The following is a 19,574-nucleotide window of genomic DNA, read 5'->3' as shown; positions in this document are numbered from 1 at the left end:
ATACATTGCAGTGAGAGAGGGGTTTAAGTAGCGTGGCTAATTGAATCTGAAAATGGGAGACAGCTGACTTCAATAAGCCGGTGACAGGGAGCGCTATGCTTCTTGGGCATTGTAGTTCTGATTGTAGTTTGGTTAGAGCCATCACTCTCAACGCCATTACTGACAGAACCCCCCCGAGGAGCTCCCTCTGGGAGCTACATTCTTCCTGGGACACCCTCTCCCCCTTGGTGCAAGCTTGTTGGGGTGCTGTGAATGGAAATCCTGTGTGAGCAGTGGATCTAAAAAATGTTCTTGTCTCCTGCCCAGCTTCTTTCCTCTGGTTCATAGCCCTCCCAGTCTTCCAGGTATTCTAACTGTCCTCTTCTGCATCTAGAATCAAGTATTCTGTTCACCTGGTAGATAGGTTCTCCTTCTAGGCTAAGAGGAAGATGATCTTGGGCAGGAGCATTCTCAGCAAGAGGACCTTGAATGGCTGGTTTCAAACATGATACATGGAAGGTTGGGGCTATATGGCAGTGAGGTGGGAGCTCTATTTGGTATGAGACTTCATTGATGTGCCGGAGTATCTTGTAGGGACCAATGTAGCGTGCCTGAAGCTTCTTGCACACATTTGGTTCCTTGAGGTCTCTCGTGGATACCCATACTCTGTCTCCAGGGGCAAACTCTGGGTTGCCACTTCTATGCTTGTCGGCATACTCTTTATACTTAGCATTTACTGTCTCAGTACGTTGGTAGACCTCCTCCCAAATTGCTTGACTTCATGAAAACCACTCTTCAACCACTTGAACCTGAGTGGGTGCATCGTCCCAAGGGAACAGGGGTGGCTGGTACCTGAGCATGCACTGAAATGGTGTTAGTTGCATAGCAGAGTGCTTAAGCGAGTTCTGTGCATACTCGGCCCACGGGATGAATAGAGACCAGTCCCCCGGTTCCTCATGCAGAAAATTCAAAGGAAACAACCAATCTCCTGGTTAGCCCTCTCCACGTGGCCATTGGACCGGGGGTGATATCCAGACGTTAGGCTCACTGAGACTCCCAAGCAGGAATCTCAGTGGAACCTTTGCCTGGACATACTCAGAGCAGAAAGCAATGAACTGGTTGATCTCGGTTCGCATGTTCTCCCACCAGTACTTACTCTTTAGCAGCTGGTGAGTCCATTGGCTACTTGGATGACCCGTGGCAGGAGATGCATGTGCCCATGTGATGAGTGTCCCTCGGAGATGCTTAGGGATATAGAGGGGGCCAGGAGGACAGTTGGCTGGACTCTCCTGAGGTTGGAAGGTTCTTATCTCCTAATCCAAGTCCCAGGTGATGGTCTGGACAAAACAGTCGGGTGTGATAATTAGGTGAGACTTGGGATTATGAGGTGACTGGTTGAAAACACACAAAAGAGAGTCCGCCTTGGAGTTCTTGGAGCCTGGATGAAAGGAGATCGTGAACTGAAAATGAGTGAAGAGTGCCCATCTGGCTTGGTGTGGATTCAGTCTTTTGGCTTTCTTGAGGTATTCTAGGTTCTTATGGTCAGTTAATATCACAAAGGGGTGTGTAGCTCCCTCTAGCCAGTGCCTCCACTCTTCAAGAGCCAGCTTGATGGCTAACAGTTCTCTGTTCCCAACATCATAGTTTCTTTCTGCAGACATGAGTTTTTTCGAGAAGAATGCTACTGTGTGAAGCTTGGGTTTCTCGCCAAAATGGTGAGACAAGACACCACCTACCCCAGTTTCGGAAGCATCTACTTAGACTGTAGAGCAGGGGTGTCAAACCTGATCCATAAAGGGCCGTGTGGCTGCAGGTTTTCATTCCAGCCATACAGGAGCACCCTGATTTGGCTTATTCAATCAACTGACACACCCACCCTTTAATCAAGGGTGGGTGTGGCTGCAAGTATTTGACTGTGTGAAGACAGTTCAGTTGATTGAATGAGCCAAGTCAGGTGTGCTGCTGCATGGCTGGAATGAAAACCTGCAGCCACAAGGCCCTTTATGGATCAGGTTTGACACCCCTGCTGTAGAGGGTTTAGTCAGGTCAGAACGTTTCAGGATCGGGGCTAAAGTGAAGGCAGTCTTGAGTCGATTGAAGGCTTCCTCGGCTGTGAGGTTCCGTTGGAGGCGTTTGGGTCCCTTCTTTAACAGGGCCATTAAGGGAGCAGCAATCGTACCATATGGACAGTGGCTAGACTTTGCTTGGAGCTGGTCTAGAATGGAGCAGTGAGGCGACTCCTTCCCTCCACTAGCCTTGGGTGAGCACCTTGGGCAAGTGCTAGTACACCCGGAGCCTCCCGCGCCAGGGATACGGTATCGTGGCTGTCACCACACTCAGGCGGATGAGCCTCAAGTAGGCCAATGGCCAACACCGGCGGATCTGACTGTCAAGTCGGCATCAGTTTCCTGCAAGTAGCAACGAGTTGTTCCTGTGGCCATCCCAGCTATGCTGGGTCGTTGAAAAACAGGACCTCTTGCCAAGGGATACTACCCTTGCGCCAGGTAGTATCGTCATCAAATGTTGCAGCCTCACAGTTTTATGGATAGTCAGTCTAGAATTGGAGCTATGGCTACTGCATTCGGGGGAACTGATGCGCCACCTAGTGTGGCAGTGGCGAAAAATGGACGAAGACCGCATACGGCTACTGCTTCCAGTGCAACCGACAAGTGACAGTTTCAACCTTCTAGAAAGCAAGTTCTGACCCTTGGAGCTTGGAATGTCCATACTACCAATGACAGCGATGGCTCTCTAAGACCAGAGTGAGCAACAGCACTCATTTGCCATGAGTTAGAGCAGGCTAACATTGATATCTGTGCTCTGAGTGAAGTTTGACGTCCTGGTACTGGTAATGTTATAGAAAGGAGACACACTATTTTCTGGAGTGGAGGAAGTGAGAGAACAGCTGGAGTCGGTTTTGCAATCTCCAACAGACTTGCAGCTCAAGGGATTTGCCCAACACCAGTCAATGACAGGCTCATGCGAGTGCGTATTCCGTTGGCAAACGGTAACTATCTCACCCTGGTTAGCGTATATGCTCCTACCATGCAAAGAACATCTGAGGAAAAAGAGTTTTTCTACGAAAAGCTCTGTTGCTGCCTTGCTCCAGCTCAGAATGACCTCCTTATTACTCTGGGTGATTTCAATGCTCGTGTGGGACAAGACTATAAATCCTGGCCTGATGTTATCGGCAAACACGGTGTTGGAAAGATGAACTCCAACGGTCTCATGCTCCTTGGAGTTTTGCACCTGACTTCAACTAAGTATCATGGGCACAATGTTTCAATTAAGGGATAGCTTGAATACATGGTAACATCTGCATTCCAAGTACTGGCACCAACTCGACCATGTGCTAGCTAATCAAGCTGCCAAGCCTTTTATCAAAGTAACGAAAGTCAATCAAGCTGCAGATTGCTTCACTGACCACAAGCTGCTAGTGTCTAAATGCATCTTCTCTGTGAAGCAGAAGAATAGTACAAGACCCCCGAAAAAGTTAGACACTCGTCTAAATGACGATAGAAGGTGAAGCTTGTTCAGTTTTTAGATGAGAAGATCTCTGCTTGTAACACTGACTTCGCAGAACTGAAAGACATTCTTCAACAAGCTGCAACCCATGTGTTTGAAAAGAAAAGGATCCAGAATGACTGGTTCAATGATCAAGATGATGAAATTCGAAATCTACTTCAAGACAAAGGCCTAGACAGGCACTCGTTAAAAACGCACATCAGAGAACTCAAGAATGCATGGTTTCAAAAGAAAGCTGAAGAAACTGAGCAGTACTCTCAAGCAAAGAACCCAAGAGAGTTCTATGCCACCTTGAATGCAGTCTATGGCCCTAGATCTAGAAGTTCACATCCTGTGCACTCGAAAGACAGCATTCTCTTGTCTGACCCCGCAGAAGTCAAGGGCAGATGGTTGGAACACTTCGGTGATTTGCTAAACCTTCCCAGTGATGTTGACTTTACAGTTGTGGACGAACTAGATCAATTACCAATTATGCAATCTATGGATCATCCTATTGCAGATCAGGAGCTGGACAAAGCTATCTCAAATACCAAACTAGGGAAGAGCCTTGGCTCAGATGGTGTCCTTCCAGAAGTTATTGTTTATGGTGGCTGCTGCCTGAGAGCTTTTCTTCTTACCCTCTTTAATATCATCTGGGCGACTGAAATGATTCCTCAAGAGTGGAAAGATGCAATCATCACCATCTTATTTAAGAAGGGTGACAGAAGCGAGTGTGGAAATTACAGAGGGATATCTCTACTAAGCGTTGTGTGAAAAATATTTGCAGATATCATCTTGCAAAGACTACAATTGCTTGCTGAATTTATATATCCTCAGTCTCAGTACCGAGCTGGTAGGGGCACTATTGATGGAATATTCACCCTTCATCAGCTTCTGGAAAAGACCAGAGAGCAACGCAAAAACTTGTATAGTCTTTGTAGACTTCGTAAAAGCTTTCGACACCATCAATCGTGAACTTCCCTTTATGATCCTAAGTAAATTGGGCTGCCCGCCCAAGTTCATAAGAATAATAAAGATGTATTCTGATGTTCATGCCAGACTAATTGTAGACGGAGAACTAACCCAGGCATTCAAATACAACTGTGGTGTCAAGCAGGGATGCAAATTAGCACCAACTCTTTTTGGCATCTATGCAGCTGTCCTGCTCTGGCTAGCCTTTAAGAAAATCGAACATACCTGCAGTATTCAGATAAGATTCCGGTTTGATGGTGAGCTCTGATCTTCGCAGACTTAAAGCAAAAACAAAAGTCCTTACGGAATTTATCAGAGAAGCACAGTATGCCGATGATATTGCCATATTCAGCGATACCCCAGAAGGCCTGCAGTCACTACTTACATCCTATAATCAACTTGCTAAAAGAATGGGGATGCGCATTAACACGACAAAGACAGAGATCATGTGTATTGGTAATACTGCTGACTTTGTTGATGGCAAAAAGCTGGCCAATGTCACTCGCTTCAAGTACCTTGGTAGTTACCTGTCAAGTGACTGTTCAATGAGAGCGGAGCTCACATCTCGCATCCAAGTGGTATCATGTGCCTATGGTCGGCTCCGGAAAAGAGTCTTCGACTCACGAGATCTCACTGTACCAACCAAGATCGCTGTTTACAACCAATGCCTAATGCCACTCTTATTGTATGATTGTGAGGCATGGACTATATCAGCATGAAGTTAGGGAGCTTTGTTCTCTGCAACAACACCATCTATGTCTCATTCTCAAGATCAAGTGGGATGATTTTATAAGCAATGGGGAAGTCCTCTGACGCGCAAATGTCGAAGACATTGAAATCAAGTTAGTTAGGAGTCGTCTCCGCTGGCTGGGACACCTTTGCTGCATGGATGATAACAGAGTCCCAAAACAACTATTATTCTCTGAACTAGCAAGTGGATCGTGACCTGTCGGCCGTCCCAAACTAAGGTTTAAGGACATTTTGAAAAAAGATCTGAAAAGTGGAAGCGTGTTGGGTACGTGGAATCACTCTGCACTCAATAGAGAGAAATGGAGAGCGGTTACAAAGACCATCTGCAAGTCGTACTGCAATAGAAGAGTTGCAACGTACCACAAGCAAAGGGAAGCCCGCCGGACGAGAGAGAAGAAATGAACTGTGAATTGCCCGTTTTGCGGGTCTTGGCATATATATGAGTGATTCCACGCTTATGGGTACTGAAATGGGGACATGAACTTATTTTTAAAAATTCACCTAAAACCATTTCTTTTTTTACCATCAGGTCACAAAACATGCAATCTTTAATGAATGATATGTTAAAAGATAACTTTAATTTTCTGAGATGTAATAAAAACATATTTATATGCCAAAGTCAGAACGTAACAGAAGTGTTGTGGACATATATATTCTCAATTTTAACAATGTAGAATTACTTTTTGAAACATAGGAAGGTGATGTTTTAGCAAATATAATTAATAAACATGTGTAGTAGAATAAACATACACATTCTTTCAATAAGATTAACATGGTATATAGCTAGATTGTAATTAATTTGTAACAGACGCGAGATGGACAATCGTAACAGAAGTAATGTAACAGACATCATTTTGGAACTCATAGGCTTGACTTTGGCATATAAATATGTTTTTATTACATCTCAGAAAATGAAAGTTATCTTTTAACATATCATTCATTAAAGATTACATGTTTTGTGACCTGATGGTAAAAAAAGAAATGGTTTTAGGTGAATAAGTTCATATCCCCATTTCAGTACCATAAGCGTGGAATCACTCGTATATATATATATATATATATATATAAATAAAATCGTACCAAACCCTCTGATGAAGCGACAATAGAAGTTGGCAAATCCAAGGAAACGTTGGAGTTCCTTCACTGATGTGGGTACAGGCTAGGATATAATGGCAGACACCTTGGAGGAATCCATACTGACCCCTTCTGTACTGATGTACCCCAAGAAGGAAATTCGACATAGATGAAACTTGCACTTCTTGGCTTTTACATAGAGGTGATTCTCCAATAGACATTGTAGAACAGATCTGACATGTCCCAGATGACTTCTCATCTGGTGAGTAAATCAGAATATCATCAATATAAGCAATAATGAATCTTCCCAACATGTCCCAAAGCACATCGTTGATGAGACATCGGAAGACCCTGGGCACCGAAGAAAGTCCATACGGCTTCGGGGGTGGGTGGTGTTCAGCAGGGCTGGCACGAGACAGATGAACTGGGCACTTGGTGATATGATGATCTGAACTCCCACAATAGAAACAGAGTTCCTCTCATCTCCTCTTCTCTTGTTCAGAGCGTTTTAGATGGGTTTGAGAAACTTCCATGGGTGTTGACACATCGGTAGTCTAAACAGGCTTGGCTTCTCCCCCAAGAGAAGGTCAGTTGGAGAGTAGATGAGCCAATCGAATTGCCAGATCGATGAGGCAGTCTAAGGTTAGATGTTCATCTCTGCATGCCAGTTCGTGTAATATCTCTGGGCGAAGACCTTGACGAAACGCTGCTTTTAGAGCCGGCTCATTCCATCCACTAGCGGGCGCCAGAATTCAGAAATCCAGAGCATACTCTACAACTCCTCTGGAACCTTGCGTGATGGTGAGTAAGCTCTCAACAACTTCAATCCCACTCAGGTTCATGATCAAATACTCACTTGAATAGTTCAAAAAAACATTCATACGATGTAGTGTGCTCCTCTCCCCTCCTCCATACTGCACTCACCCACTGTAGCACTTTACTGGTGAGAAACGAAAGAAACTTTGCAATCTTATGTTACTCAGATGTTCAGTATGGTCGAGAAGTACATGGAGCACTGAGGTAGAAATCCCTTGCAGGTGAGGACATCACCGGCATATTTCTCCGGAGTGGGGAGCAGTGATGCGGGACTCGAAGAAGCTTCAGGGTGTGTTAGGAGGGCCTGCAATATTACAACTGCTAGCTGTACCATCCTGGTGTTGAGGTCTGTAAGCATCTGTTGATGTTCTCCCAAGAGGTATCCCTGAGCATTCAAGGCAGCCTGCTTTGCCGCCTCTGATGCACCTGTGTTAGGCGAAGTATCCTTTCAGGTTGCAGGCACTTACGGATGTATGTGCAGGGGAGAGCGGGGAAGCAAACTGAAAATGTAGCTAAATTGCAAAGCTAGAAGAGTATTCAAAGGCAGGCAAGGGTTGGTTGATCAGTAAATAGAGCAACATAGAGAAGACTAGAGACGTAGTGGGGAAATAACAATAGCAAGGGTCAAAGCAGGCAGACCAGATAAGGCTTGGTATGACTGAGTAAACTCATAACAATACTTCGCAGCGAGAGAGGGGTTTAAGTAGCGTGGCTAATTGAACGTGAAATGGGAGACAGCTGACTTCAATAAGCTGGTGACAGGGGGCGCTGTGCTTCTTGGGCATTGTAGTTCTGAGAAGCCATGTTTGTAGTTTGGTTACTGACACTGTGCACCAACCTGACCACGTAGCTGGGGGTAGATTGCCCCCCTAGCCTTAATTGTCTGATGTCCCTGACTTCATGAACACTCCACCATACCAGTGAATGTTTGTCACAGCCTGCTTATTGACGCAAGCTCTCTGCTCTTCTGCTAAAACGAAAGTGAAACTAAAACAGCAGCATTGAGATCGCAGTCATCTGTGGTGGTGAGAGATTTGTTTTCAGCTGATTTCACAGACTATCAGACTTTTTCACTGGTTAAAGCTCAACATATCAATGCTTAATATAGCCAAATAATTTGCAAAGATGAAAAATTTGTAAAATTTGAAAATTTGTATGCCTTACAGATACCTACCGTACCTAACCATTCTATTCCAGGTGTTACCCAGGAACTTACAGTAACAGAAAAATAAAGAAATGAAACCAGTTTTATTCTGCATAACCTCTTTTTTTTAACAAATCGAAAGACATATAAATCTATAAACTTTAATTTTGTGTACCTGAGAGATCTGAAAAAGAGAACAAGAGGGTGAATTCATGACTAGTACTTGTCATGAAATACTGATGTGGTCTGGAGATATGTCTGGTATGATTAGAAGAGCAGATCAATGCTGTGACTACCAGGCATATATATGTCGTATTAATAGTTTTGATTTGCATATGTAGGTTGTTTTGTGATTAAGTAAAAATGGAGTTCTGTAAAGCTGAGGTTAACTTTGAATAGTAGCCTCTCAGTGTAATAACAAGGGAAGCAAAATACCAGTAATCACTGATCAAGAACGTGCTGGCAGCTAAATCACACAGTCATTTGTTGTTTGTGTTTTTAACACCTACAGTACAATATGTTGTTTGGTGGTCATTTTGTAATGATAGAATTTCATTTTTCATTGTTAATGTAATATGGTTTTATTCCTTTTGATTATGACATCCTTTCAAGGTATGCACATTGCACAGGTGTGTGTAACAAATGCTATTTTTATTCTACCTTTCTTCATTTGCCTAACTTCTAGTCAGACTCAGCTAAGAAAATGCCTGGTTTTTTTTTAAAATTATATTGTATCCATATTTTATACTTGGCAAAAAACATGGCATTTATAAATGGAAATAAACTAAACTTAAACTTGGGATAAATGTCTCCTCTTCAGGAGTAACAGAAGAGCAACAACAAGATGAGCAAAGTTACATTTGCTAAAAATCTTCAGAAGGGTCCAGACCACAAGGGGGAGAGAACATGCATCATGTACCATGGAACCACTATGAAGGCAGCACGAACGATCAAGCAAACGGGCTTCATTCGGTCTGTGGGTGGCATGCTTGGCTCTGGTGTCTACGTCAGCCGCAGCTTCAAGAAGGCAGCTTGCTACCCCAAGGGAGCCAAAGGCCAGAAACGAGCAGTGCTTAAACTGAGTGTCTGTGTGGGCAGAGTGAAAAAGATTGACAGGCAAGGCCACCACTTACAGAAGAGCTGGCACCAGGCAGGATACGACACAGCCTGGGTCCCACCCAACTGTGGCATGGTGAAAAGTGGGCGTGAGGAGAACTGTGTTTGGGATCCAGAGAGAATCAGAGTGCTCTCTATCCTAAACAACAAGAGAGAGAGTAGTGATGAGGAGTCAACAGATGCAGATGATGACAGATCAACGGATGAGGATGATGATGGTGCTGAAGGTTATGACGATTCAACAAATGCTTATAATGACAGTTCAACAGATGACGATGACAATGATGATGATGATGATGAGTCAACAGATGTGTACGATGACAGATCAACGGATGAGGATGATGATCGAGATGATGATGATGACGAGTCAACAGATGTATACGATGACAGATCAACGGATGAGGATGATGATCGAGATGATGATGATGACGAGTCAACAGATGTGTACGATGACAGATCAACGGATGAGGATGATGATCGAGATGATGATGATGACGAGTCAACAGATGCATACGATGACAGATCAACGGATGAGGATGATGATCAAGATGATGATGATGATGATGATGTGATGGACACTATGAGGATGAGAGGTGAAGAGTCCACAGACTCCAGTGATGAGTGATCCTCCAGGCGCACATACCTGCATAGATGAATATGTAAATACAGACGAATCTTCAGATCATGCTGCTGACAGATCCTCAGGCCACGGTAATGATGATGAAGCCAGTGATGAAGAGGGGTCCAAATGTGATGAAAATACTGATGTTTTCACAGAGACTTATGAAAGTGAATTCAGTGATAAAGACTCTTATGAGTCCAATAATTATTACTAGTGATCTAACAAGCCCTTCTACATCTGCATAGTTCAGAAATTCATGTATTGTTTACGCCATAGGATTACTAGAGGTTATGTCACATCTACAGCCTCAAAGCAGTATTTCTGTCACAAATAATAGGTCAAAACATAAAGAGGAATGGGGTAACTTATGGAATTCCTCTGAATATTTTGGCAAATAGGAACACATGTCCGTGTGTGTGTGTGTGTGTGTGTGGGGGGGGGGGGGGGTATGAGTGCCATGGGCAGCCACCCAGGGTGGCATCTTGGCAGGGGCATCATGGGGCGCCCACACCAAAAAATCAGAATATGACATTTGCATGATCGGGTGTCTGTCACTCATTTGCATGTCACATCAATGATATCATGTCACTGTGTAGGTCAATTAACCTTGTCAGTGTGAGCACACCCTGAGTCCAATTTGTAAGCTAGGCAGGTTACTTCCTGGTCTCCCACTCAGATGTATGAGATGAGGAGGGACAGAGGGGTGGGGGTAAGTTGACTTCAGCTCTCACCCTCCGTAAGCCAGAGGTAGGAGGAGTGTGGGAATCTATTACCTCAAAATTTACAGGACTAACTCTGTTAGTAAAATCAGAGGGGAAATGTGCAAAAGATAAAGGTATGCAGTTATCATCTCTTTTTGAGTATAATATTATGCATTTAATGAAATAGGCTAGTATAACACTTATGTTTGTTAGTCTATGTTGCTATGCTATTCCACATAGGATGACAATAGGCCTATTCTGTTTTCTGTTCAACTCACTTACATAACATTTGGATATAATTTCAGACAGGTTCATCATGATAATGTGTGTAGCCTGCAGCAAAATGATTACACCCTAACTAGCACATTATTGATTATTAATTTCACTGAGGTGACAAAGTGTTTCTGTGATTGTACTGACTAGGTTCTGAGCTCAGTGAAAGGATTTTCCAATGCTGTACGCTAACTTAATGTCATTTCTGCACCTGCTTGCACTCAAGACTCCACTTCCCAGGATTCATAGCAGTCTTCAGATATGGTTACCCCAGACTACAACACCCATCCTGCACATCACTGCTCACAATTTCCCAATTACTTATTGAACTCACGTGGACTCAATTGCCACAGCACACCATATAAGCACTCTCACAGCACAAAGACTATGTGAGGTAGATGTTTAGTTCTGTGTGTCTGACTTTACCAAGCCTTTTCATGCTTTTGTTGGTTTGACTTTGTTATGTACTTCAGATTTTGCCTTTTTGTTATTGCCATTGATTTCCTGTTTGTGCCTCACCTGATTGTTGCCTGTTTTTGATTCTGCTTTCTGCCTTACAATCTGGGTTTGCCTGAATAAACTCTTTCAGCTTTTACATCTTTCTGACACTTAAAAGCACACCTGTATCTACCATTGAGGACATCGAAGTCTTGCCCTTGGTATTATATTTCTTCAGGTTTTGTTTCATTTTCATTTCAAGTTAAATAAAAATAGAGCTGATGAGCACACCCATATCTACCATTGAGGACATTGAGGTCATGTCCCCTGTATCTTATTTTTTCAAGTTTTGTTTCGTTTTCATTTCATATTAAATAAAAACAGAGCTGACGAGACAATTATCCCTTCCTTAACGCAGCATCACATGCTACATCGCTGTAGATCCATCTGACTTCTGAAAACAAGAGCACAATAATGTTAGTTTAGTGTGTTCTATTTACAGAATGGACACCTAAATTAATCAACGAGTACAACGTAGAGTCTCACACAGCCCACATAAACTTCAATACCCACAAATCCATTGTCCACAATAAATGAAGCTGACACCATGTTAATTTCTGCCTGATGTGATCTTTGTTTACCCAAATAAAAATGAGCAAAATGCTGCAACAAACAAAATTAACGTTTGGAATTAGAAAGTCCCTCCTAGAACTGCCACCTTATTGTGGTGGAGGGGTTTGTGTGCTTGAATGATCCTAGGAGCTATGTTGTCGGGGGTATTACGCCCCTGTTAGGGTCTCCCAAGGCAGACAAGTCCTAGGTGACAGGCCAGACCAAGAGCTGTTCACCAAACCCCTTATGGATATTAAAAGAACAAGGACTGTGATGTCGCCCGGTATGGCGCAGCCAGGGCCCCACCCTGGAGCCAGGCCTGGGGTTGGGGCTCGTATGCGAGCACCTGGTGGTCGGGCCTTTGCCCACGGAGCCCGGCCAGGCTCAGCCCGAAGCGGTGATGTGGGCTCAACCTCCTGTGGGTTCACCATCCACAGAGGTAGCCATAGGGGGCCAGTGCAGTGTGGATTGGGCGGCAGTCGAAGGTAGGGGCCTCAACGACCTGATCCGCGAACGCAGCGGCTAGCTGTTGGGACATGGAATGTCACTTCGCTGGGGGGGAAAGAGCCTGAGCTTGTGCGGGAGGTTGAGAGGTACCGGCTAGAGATAGTTGGGCTCACCTCCACGCACAGCTTGGGCTCCAGAACCCAGCTCCTCAAGAGGGGCTGGACTCTCCACTTCTCTGGAGTCACCCATGGTGAACGGCGGCGGGCTGGTGTGGGCTTGCTTATAGCTCCCCAGCTCAGCCACCATGTGTTGGAGTTTACCCCAGTGAACAAGAGGGTCGCCTCTCTGAGCCTTTGGATTGGGGAGATGGCTCTTGCTGTTGTTTGTGCCTACGGGCCAAATAGCAGTATAGAGTATCCGGCCTTCTTGGAGTCCCTGGGAGAGGTACTGAGAGGTGCTCAGACTGGGGACTCCATTGTTCTACTGGGGGACTTCAACGCTCACGTGGGCGACGACAGTGACACCTGGAGGGGCGTGATTGGGAGGAACGGCCTCCCCGATCTGAACCCGAGTGGTGTTTTGTTATTGGACTTCTGTGCTAGTCACAGTTTGTCCATAACGAACACCATGTTCGAGCATAGGGGTGTCCATAAGTGCACGTGGCACCAGGACACCTTAGGTCGGAGGTCGATGATCGACTTTGTTGTCGTTTCATCGGATCTCTGGCCCTATGTCTTGGACACTCGGGTGAAGAGAGGGGCTGAGCTGTCAACTGATCACCACCTGGTGGTGAGTTGGATCCGCTGGCAGAGGAGGAAGCCGGACAGACCTGGCAGGCCCACACATATGGTGAGGGTCTGCTGGGAACGTCTGGCTGAGCACTCTGTCGGGGAGGTCTTTAACTCCCACCTCCGGGAGAGCTTCTCCCAGCTTCTGAGGGAGGCGGGGGGACATTGAGTCTGAATGGACCATGTTCTCTACCTCCATTGTAGACGCGGCTGTTCGGAGCTGTGGCCGCAAGGTCTCCAGTGCCTGTCATGGCGGCAATCCCCGAACCCGGTGGTGGACACCGAAAGTAAGGGATGCCATCAAGCTGAAGAAGGAGTCCTATCAGGCCATGTTGGCCTCCGGGACTCCTGAGGCAGCTGACGGGTATCGGCAGACCAGGCGTGCCGCAGCTCGGGCAGTTGCGGAGGCAAAAACTCGGAACTGGAAGAAGTTCGGTGAGGCCATGGAGGAGGACTATTGGTCGGCCTCGAAGAAATTCTGGCAAACCATCCGGCGCCTCAGGAGGGGGAAACAGTACTCTGCCAACACTGTTTACAGTGCGGGTGGGGAGCTGTTGACCTCAACTGGGGACATTGTCGGGCGGTGGAAGGAATACTTCGAGGATCTCCTCAATCCCATAGTCACGTCTTCCATTCAGGAAGTGGAGGCTGATGACTCAGGGGCGGACTCGTCCATTACCCAAGCCAAAGTCACTGAGGTGGTTAGCAAGCTCCTCGGTGGCAAGGCACCGGGGGTGGATGAGATCCGCCCCGAGTATCTCAAGTCTCTGGATGTTGTGGGGCTGTCTTGGCTGACACGCCTCTGCAACATCGCGTGGCGGTCAGGGACAGTGCCTCTGGAGTGGCAGACTGGGGTGGTGGTCCCTCTTTTTAAGAAAGGGGACCAGAGAGTGTGCTCCAATTATAGGGGAATCACACTTCTCAGCCTCCCAGGGAAGGTTTACTCCAGGGTACTGGAGAGGAGAATTTGGCCGATAGTCGAACCTCGGATCCAGGAGGAACAATGCGGTTTTTGTCCTGGTTGCGGAACACTGGACCAGCTCTATACCCTTCATAGGGTGCTCGAGGGTTCATGGGAGTTTGCCCAACCAGTCCACATGTGCTTTGTGGATCTGGAGAAGGCATTCGACCGTGTCCCTCATGGTATTCTGTGGGGGGTGCTTCGGGAGTATGGGGTTCAGGGACCTTTGCTAAGGGCTGTCCGGTCCCTGTACGAACGGAGCAGGAGTCTGGTTCGCATTGCCGGCAGTAAGTCAGACCTGTTCCCAGTGTATGTTGGACTCCGGCAGGGCTGCTCTTTGTCACCGGTTCTGTTCATAATTTTTATGGACAGAATTTCTAGGCGCAGCCATGGGCCGGAAGGAATCCTGTTTGGGAACCACAGGATTTCATCTCTGCTTTTTGCAGATGATGCTGTCCTGTTGGCTTCTGCAAACCAGGACCTTCAGCATGCACTGGGGCGGTTTGCAGTCGAGTGTGAAGCGGCTGGGATGAGAATCAGCACCTCCAAGTCCGAGGCCATGGTTCTCGACCAGAAAAGGGTGGCTTGCCCTCTTCAGGTTGGTGGAGAAGTCCTGCCTCAAGTGGAGGAGTTTAAGTATCTTGGGATCTTGTTCATGAGTGAGGGAAGGATAGAGCGTGAGATCGACAGGCGGATCGGTGCGGCCTCCGCAGTGATGCAGTCGCTTTACCAGTCTGTCGTGGTGAAGAAGGAGCTGAGCCAAAAGGCGAAGCTCTCGATTTACTGGTCGATCTATGTTCCAACTCTCACCTATGGTCATGAGCTTTGGGTAATGACCGAAAGAACAAGATCACGGATACAAGCGGCCGAAATGAGTTTCCTTCGCAGGGTGGCTGGGCGCTCCCTTAGAGATAGGGTGAGAAGTACAGTCACTCGGGAGGAGCTCGGAGTAGAGCCGCTGCTCCTCCACATCGAGAGGAATCAGCTGAGGTGGCTCGGGCATCTCTTTTGGATGCCTCCTGGATGCCTCCCTGGGGAGGTGTTCCAGGCATGTCCCCCCAGGAGGAGGCCCCGGGGAAGACCCAGTACATGCTAGAGGGACTATGTCTCTCGGCTGGCCTGGGAACGCCTCGGTGTTCTTCCCGAGGAGCTGGCCGAGGTGTCTGGGGAAAGGGAAGTTTGGGCTTCCATGCTCAGACTGCTGCCTCCGCGACCCGGCCCTGGATAAGCGGAAGAAGCCGAGACGAGATATATATACACCAATATGCTACATCCTCAGACGGGGAGTATCATAGCCAGGAATATTTTTTCCCCCACTCCAAATTATATCTCAAAAGCCTTTTTCAAATTGGCTTTGAGGATATTTATTGTGGTCCCTCATCCATCTGTTTTGGAGAATGCTCTGCTTCTCCTCATCAGAGTGGTGACTGTTGCATTTATAATTTGCAGGGTCAACTGCAGAGCATGTACCAGGACCTTCTGACTGCATCACTTCTTGACTCTCACTCACTTGGGAAGGCCCTTCCCCTGTTCTCTCTCTCTCTCTCTCTCTCTCTCTCCAGCTGCTTGATTTTTTCTCTATCCTGTCACCTCTGTTGAATTTTTAAAATGATAACAGTCTAAATAACTGATCCACAATTGATATAATTTAACAATAGGTTATATTAGAGTAATGCTTGCTAATGAAAAGGGTAATCTATCCATCACAACATCAATTATCCTATCAGTATAACATCACTATAATTGTCAATGTAGGTTAGCTGTATCTCTATTGAATTTCAGCATAAAATTGTCAGTGTAAGTTCGCATCTCACTGTAGCCCAATTGTATCTGTAGGCTACTTACTATGATTTTCTCACCTTCCCTCCTTCTCTTTCCCTGCTCAAGTTCTGTTAGCTTTCCAATTTGGAACAAACAACAAATTTTGTTGTCATTTTTATTCAGATGAATGAAAGTCACATCAGGCAGAAATTAACATGGCGTCAGGTTCATTTATTGTGGACAATGGATTTGTGGGTATTGAAGTTTATGTGAGATGTGTGAGACTCTATGTTGCATTCGTTCATTAGTTTAGGTGTTTGTTCTGTAAACAGAACACACTCCGCCTCAGCGATTTCTAACTGACGTTACTGTGCTCTTGTTTTGAGAAGTCAGATGGAGCTGCAACTACATGTCACGTGATGCTGCGTCTCGTCAGCTCTATTTTTATTTAATATGAAACAAAAATGAAAGGAAACCTGGGTGGGACCGGGGCCGGTAGGGTGACGTTTTCAGGCGCTCAGTAGGCTGGAAGTGAGTTTTTTCGTTGGCGTTGTGTCTTGCGGGTTTTTTTTTTTTTTGGCTGGTTTTGGCATAATCTGATTTGTGACTGGGTCTGGAGGGGATCATGGATGAGGGTAGTGGTGGGGGTGGAAATGAGGATGAGGCATTTAGAGAGTTGCTACTGAATCCCTGGATAAGGAAGGGGGGTAGTCACCAGCAGCAAGCGAAAAGGGCTTTTTCAGATGATGAGGAAGGAGAACGAGCAGTGAGGTTGAGAGTGTGGCAGGAGGATGAGCTGAAAGTAGTGGTTGGTTTTAAAGAGGGCTGTGACATTGGTAAAGTTGGACTTGTTACATTGACTAATGGTTTGAAAAAGGTTTTGGGAGAAGTGGAGAGGGGTATCCAATGAGGAATAGCAGGTTGCTCATTCAGTGCAAGAATAGGGCCCAAAGGGATAAGGCGCTGAATGTTCAGTCAATTTGCAAGCTGGATGTAAGTGAAGTAAGGGTGTTTGGAGAACGGAGAGCAAGAGGGGTGATATCTGGCATCCCCTTAGGGGAGAAGATGGAAGATCTCAAAAAGACAATTAAAGGTGGGACAGTGTTGAATGCAAAGAGACTACAGGCTACGCGGGATGGCGAAAAGAGGGATAGCATGTCTGTGCTATTGGAATTTAAGGAAACAGTACTGCCAGAAAGAATTATGGTAGGATACATGAGTTTCCGGGTGCGAGAGTATGTCCCTCCACCAGTGAGATGCTATAAGTGTCAACGATACGGGCACATAGCTAAAGTTTGTCATGGTAAGCAGCGATGTGGGAAGTGTGGAGGAGAACATGAATACGGACAATGCGGGGATAACGATGTGAAGAAATGCTGCAACTGTGGGGGGGATCATACAGCCGCGTATGGAGGGTGTCCGGCAAGAAAACAGGCGGTAGTGATTCAGCAGGTTAGAACATCCAGGAATTTGTCGTACGCAGACGCGGTCAAAGCAGTTCAGAAAGAAAGCAGAGCGGGTAGTCAAAAGGCGCCGCATTCGCAAGGCACGCCTACGGCGTCAGGAGTAGGGAGCAATGAGGAAGCTATGAACCCAGAGAAACTTATTCTCTTTATTGCTTATGTTGTCAACTGCTCTAATGACATAAGGAGTAAAAAAGATAAGATTAAAATGATCGTCAAAGCTGCCCACAAATTCCTAAATATAGGGAATTTATCGTGGGGAAAAAATTCAAGCAGCTTTAATTAGTGAGACGAGTGAACAATCACAACCATGAGGGTAGAACCTCTGATAATAGTCCAGTGGAATGCCAGGAGTCTTGTGGCAAATGGTCAGGAGTTTAAAGGAGTTTTAAATGAAATGAAACATAAGCCAGACGTTATTTGCATACAAGAGACTTGGTTGAAAGAATCACTGGATTTTGTAATCAGAGGGTACTCCTGTGTGAGAAGAGATAGGGTGGGAGGTAATGGGGGAGGTTGTGCCACATTTGTAAGGAAGGGAATACAGTATAGGGAATTGAAGAAAGGCAATGAACAAGAATACATTATAATAGAGGTATGGACAAGAGTGGGTAGTGTCAGGGTAATTAATTTCTATAATCCATGTAAGCAGCTGGAGGTGGGGCATTTGGAGGAAATGTGGGAAAACATGGAGGGTAAAACAGTATGGTGTGGGGATTTCAACGCACATAGCGCTGTTTGGGGTAATAAAGAGGACAGCAATGGTAGGATAGTGGAAAGCTTCATGGAGGAACAGGGATTGGTGTGTCTCAATGATGGCACAAGCTCTAAAATAGATGTGGTGAGGGGGACGGATTCAGCGTTAGACCTTACAATCGTGTCAAGGGCATTGGCGCATAAATGTAACTGGCAGGTGCACACAGACTGTAGTATAGGCAGTGACCACTTCCCCATCACGACCAGAGTGGAGCTAGAGGTGGTGAGGGTAGTTGAGATAAGAGAAGGGAAGTGGATCTTAGGAAAAGCTGATTGGGAAAAGTTTATGAAATTTAGTGACCAAAGCCTGGCGACTATTGATACCAGTCAAAATATTGAAGATTTATGCATTGGTGTGACTTGTAGTATTGTGTATGCGGCCCGAGAGGCAATCCCAATGACTAAACCAAGGGGCTTGAATAAAATTGTGCCATGGTGGGGTAAAGACTGCAGTGAAGCTATCAAGCAAAGAAATAAAGCTTTTAGGGTGTTAAGACAGACTTATAAATATCAGCACCTGATAGACTATAAGAGGGCTCAAGCACTGGTTAGAAGAGTGATTAAGAAAGCAAAGAAGGAATACTGGAGAATTTTTTGTAACACTCTTGGACGTACGACTCCCATTGAAAAAGTATGGGGAATGATTAAGAGGATGAGAGGGAAAGGAAGAGGGTATGAATACCCAGTAATGATGGAGGAGGGGAAGGTTATCTTAAGCTGTAAAGAAAAGGCAGAAGCAATTGCACGAACATTGGTCAAAGTGCACAGTTCGAACAATCTAAGAGTAGAGGAGGTAAGGGCCAGACAGGAGACGAGGATAAGGTATGATGTACAAGACAGGGGAAATGTAGAGGAGGAAGGGGTCCTTAATAGACCATTTACCCTCCAGGAGTTGAATAGGGCGTTACAGAAGGCTGGCAGGTCTACTCCAGGTAGAGATAGGGTATGCTATTCTATGCTAGAACACCTCAGTGTCGAGAGTAAGGGAACACTACTCCATTTGTACAACAAGGTGTGGGAGGAGGGGGTACTTCCTATATCCTGGAAGGAATCAATTATTGTTCCCATACGGAAACCAGGGAAAGACCCCAGAATCCCTAGCAGCTATAGGCCAATTGCGTTGACCTCCCAGATGGGGAAAACTCTTGAGAGAATGGTTAACGACAGAATGGTATTTTTTCTAGAGTCCAGGGGGCTTATACGCAACTACCAGTCAGGTTTTAGGAAGGGTAGGAGTACAATGGATCCAGTTATAGCATTGGAGGACGCAGTCAGAAGGGCCCAAGTAAATAAAGAGTCTGTTGCAGCAGTGTATTTTGATATAGAACGGGCGTATGACATGCTGTGGAGAGAGGGGCTGCTTATTAAACTGTCCCAGCTTGGAGTAAGAGGGAGAA

The 19,574-nt window shown here is 45.8% G+C and overlaps 1 protein-coding gene across 1 annotated transcript; it reads left to right on the top strand.

Annotated features, from left to right (window-relative positions):
• Positions 1–7,917: 7,917 nt before the first annotated feature.
• Positions 7,918–10,399, top strand: LOC132890153 (serine-aspartate repeat-containing protein D-like). The gene is made up of 2 exons (XM_060926944.1): positions 7,918–8,120; positions 9,060–10,399. Exon 2 carries the CDS (start codon positions 9,084–9,086, stop codon positions 9,978–9,980), a length of 897 nt encoding a protein of 298 aa, XP_060782927.1. The 5' UTR covers positions 7,918–8,120; positions 9,060–9,083; the 3' UTR covers positions 9,981–10,399.
• Positions 10,400–19,574: the final 9,175 nt, after the last annotated feature.

This window comes from Neoarius graeffei, chromosome 8 (genome assembly GCF_027579695.1).
Source record: "Neoarius graeffei isolate fNeoGra1 chromosome 8, fNeoGra1.pri, whole genome shotgun sequence".
In the NCBI taxonomy this organism is placed as follows: Eukaryota; Metazoa; Chordata; class Actinopteri; order Siluriformes; family Ariidae; genus Neoarius; species Neoarius graeffei.
The sequence above is the reverse complement of the archived record's forward strand: the minus strand, read 5'-3'. Positions and strand labels throughout refer to the sequence as shown.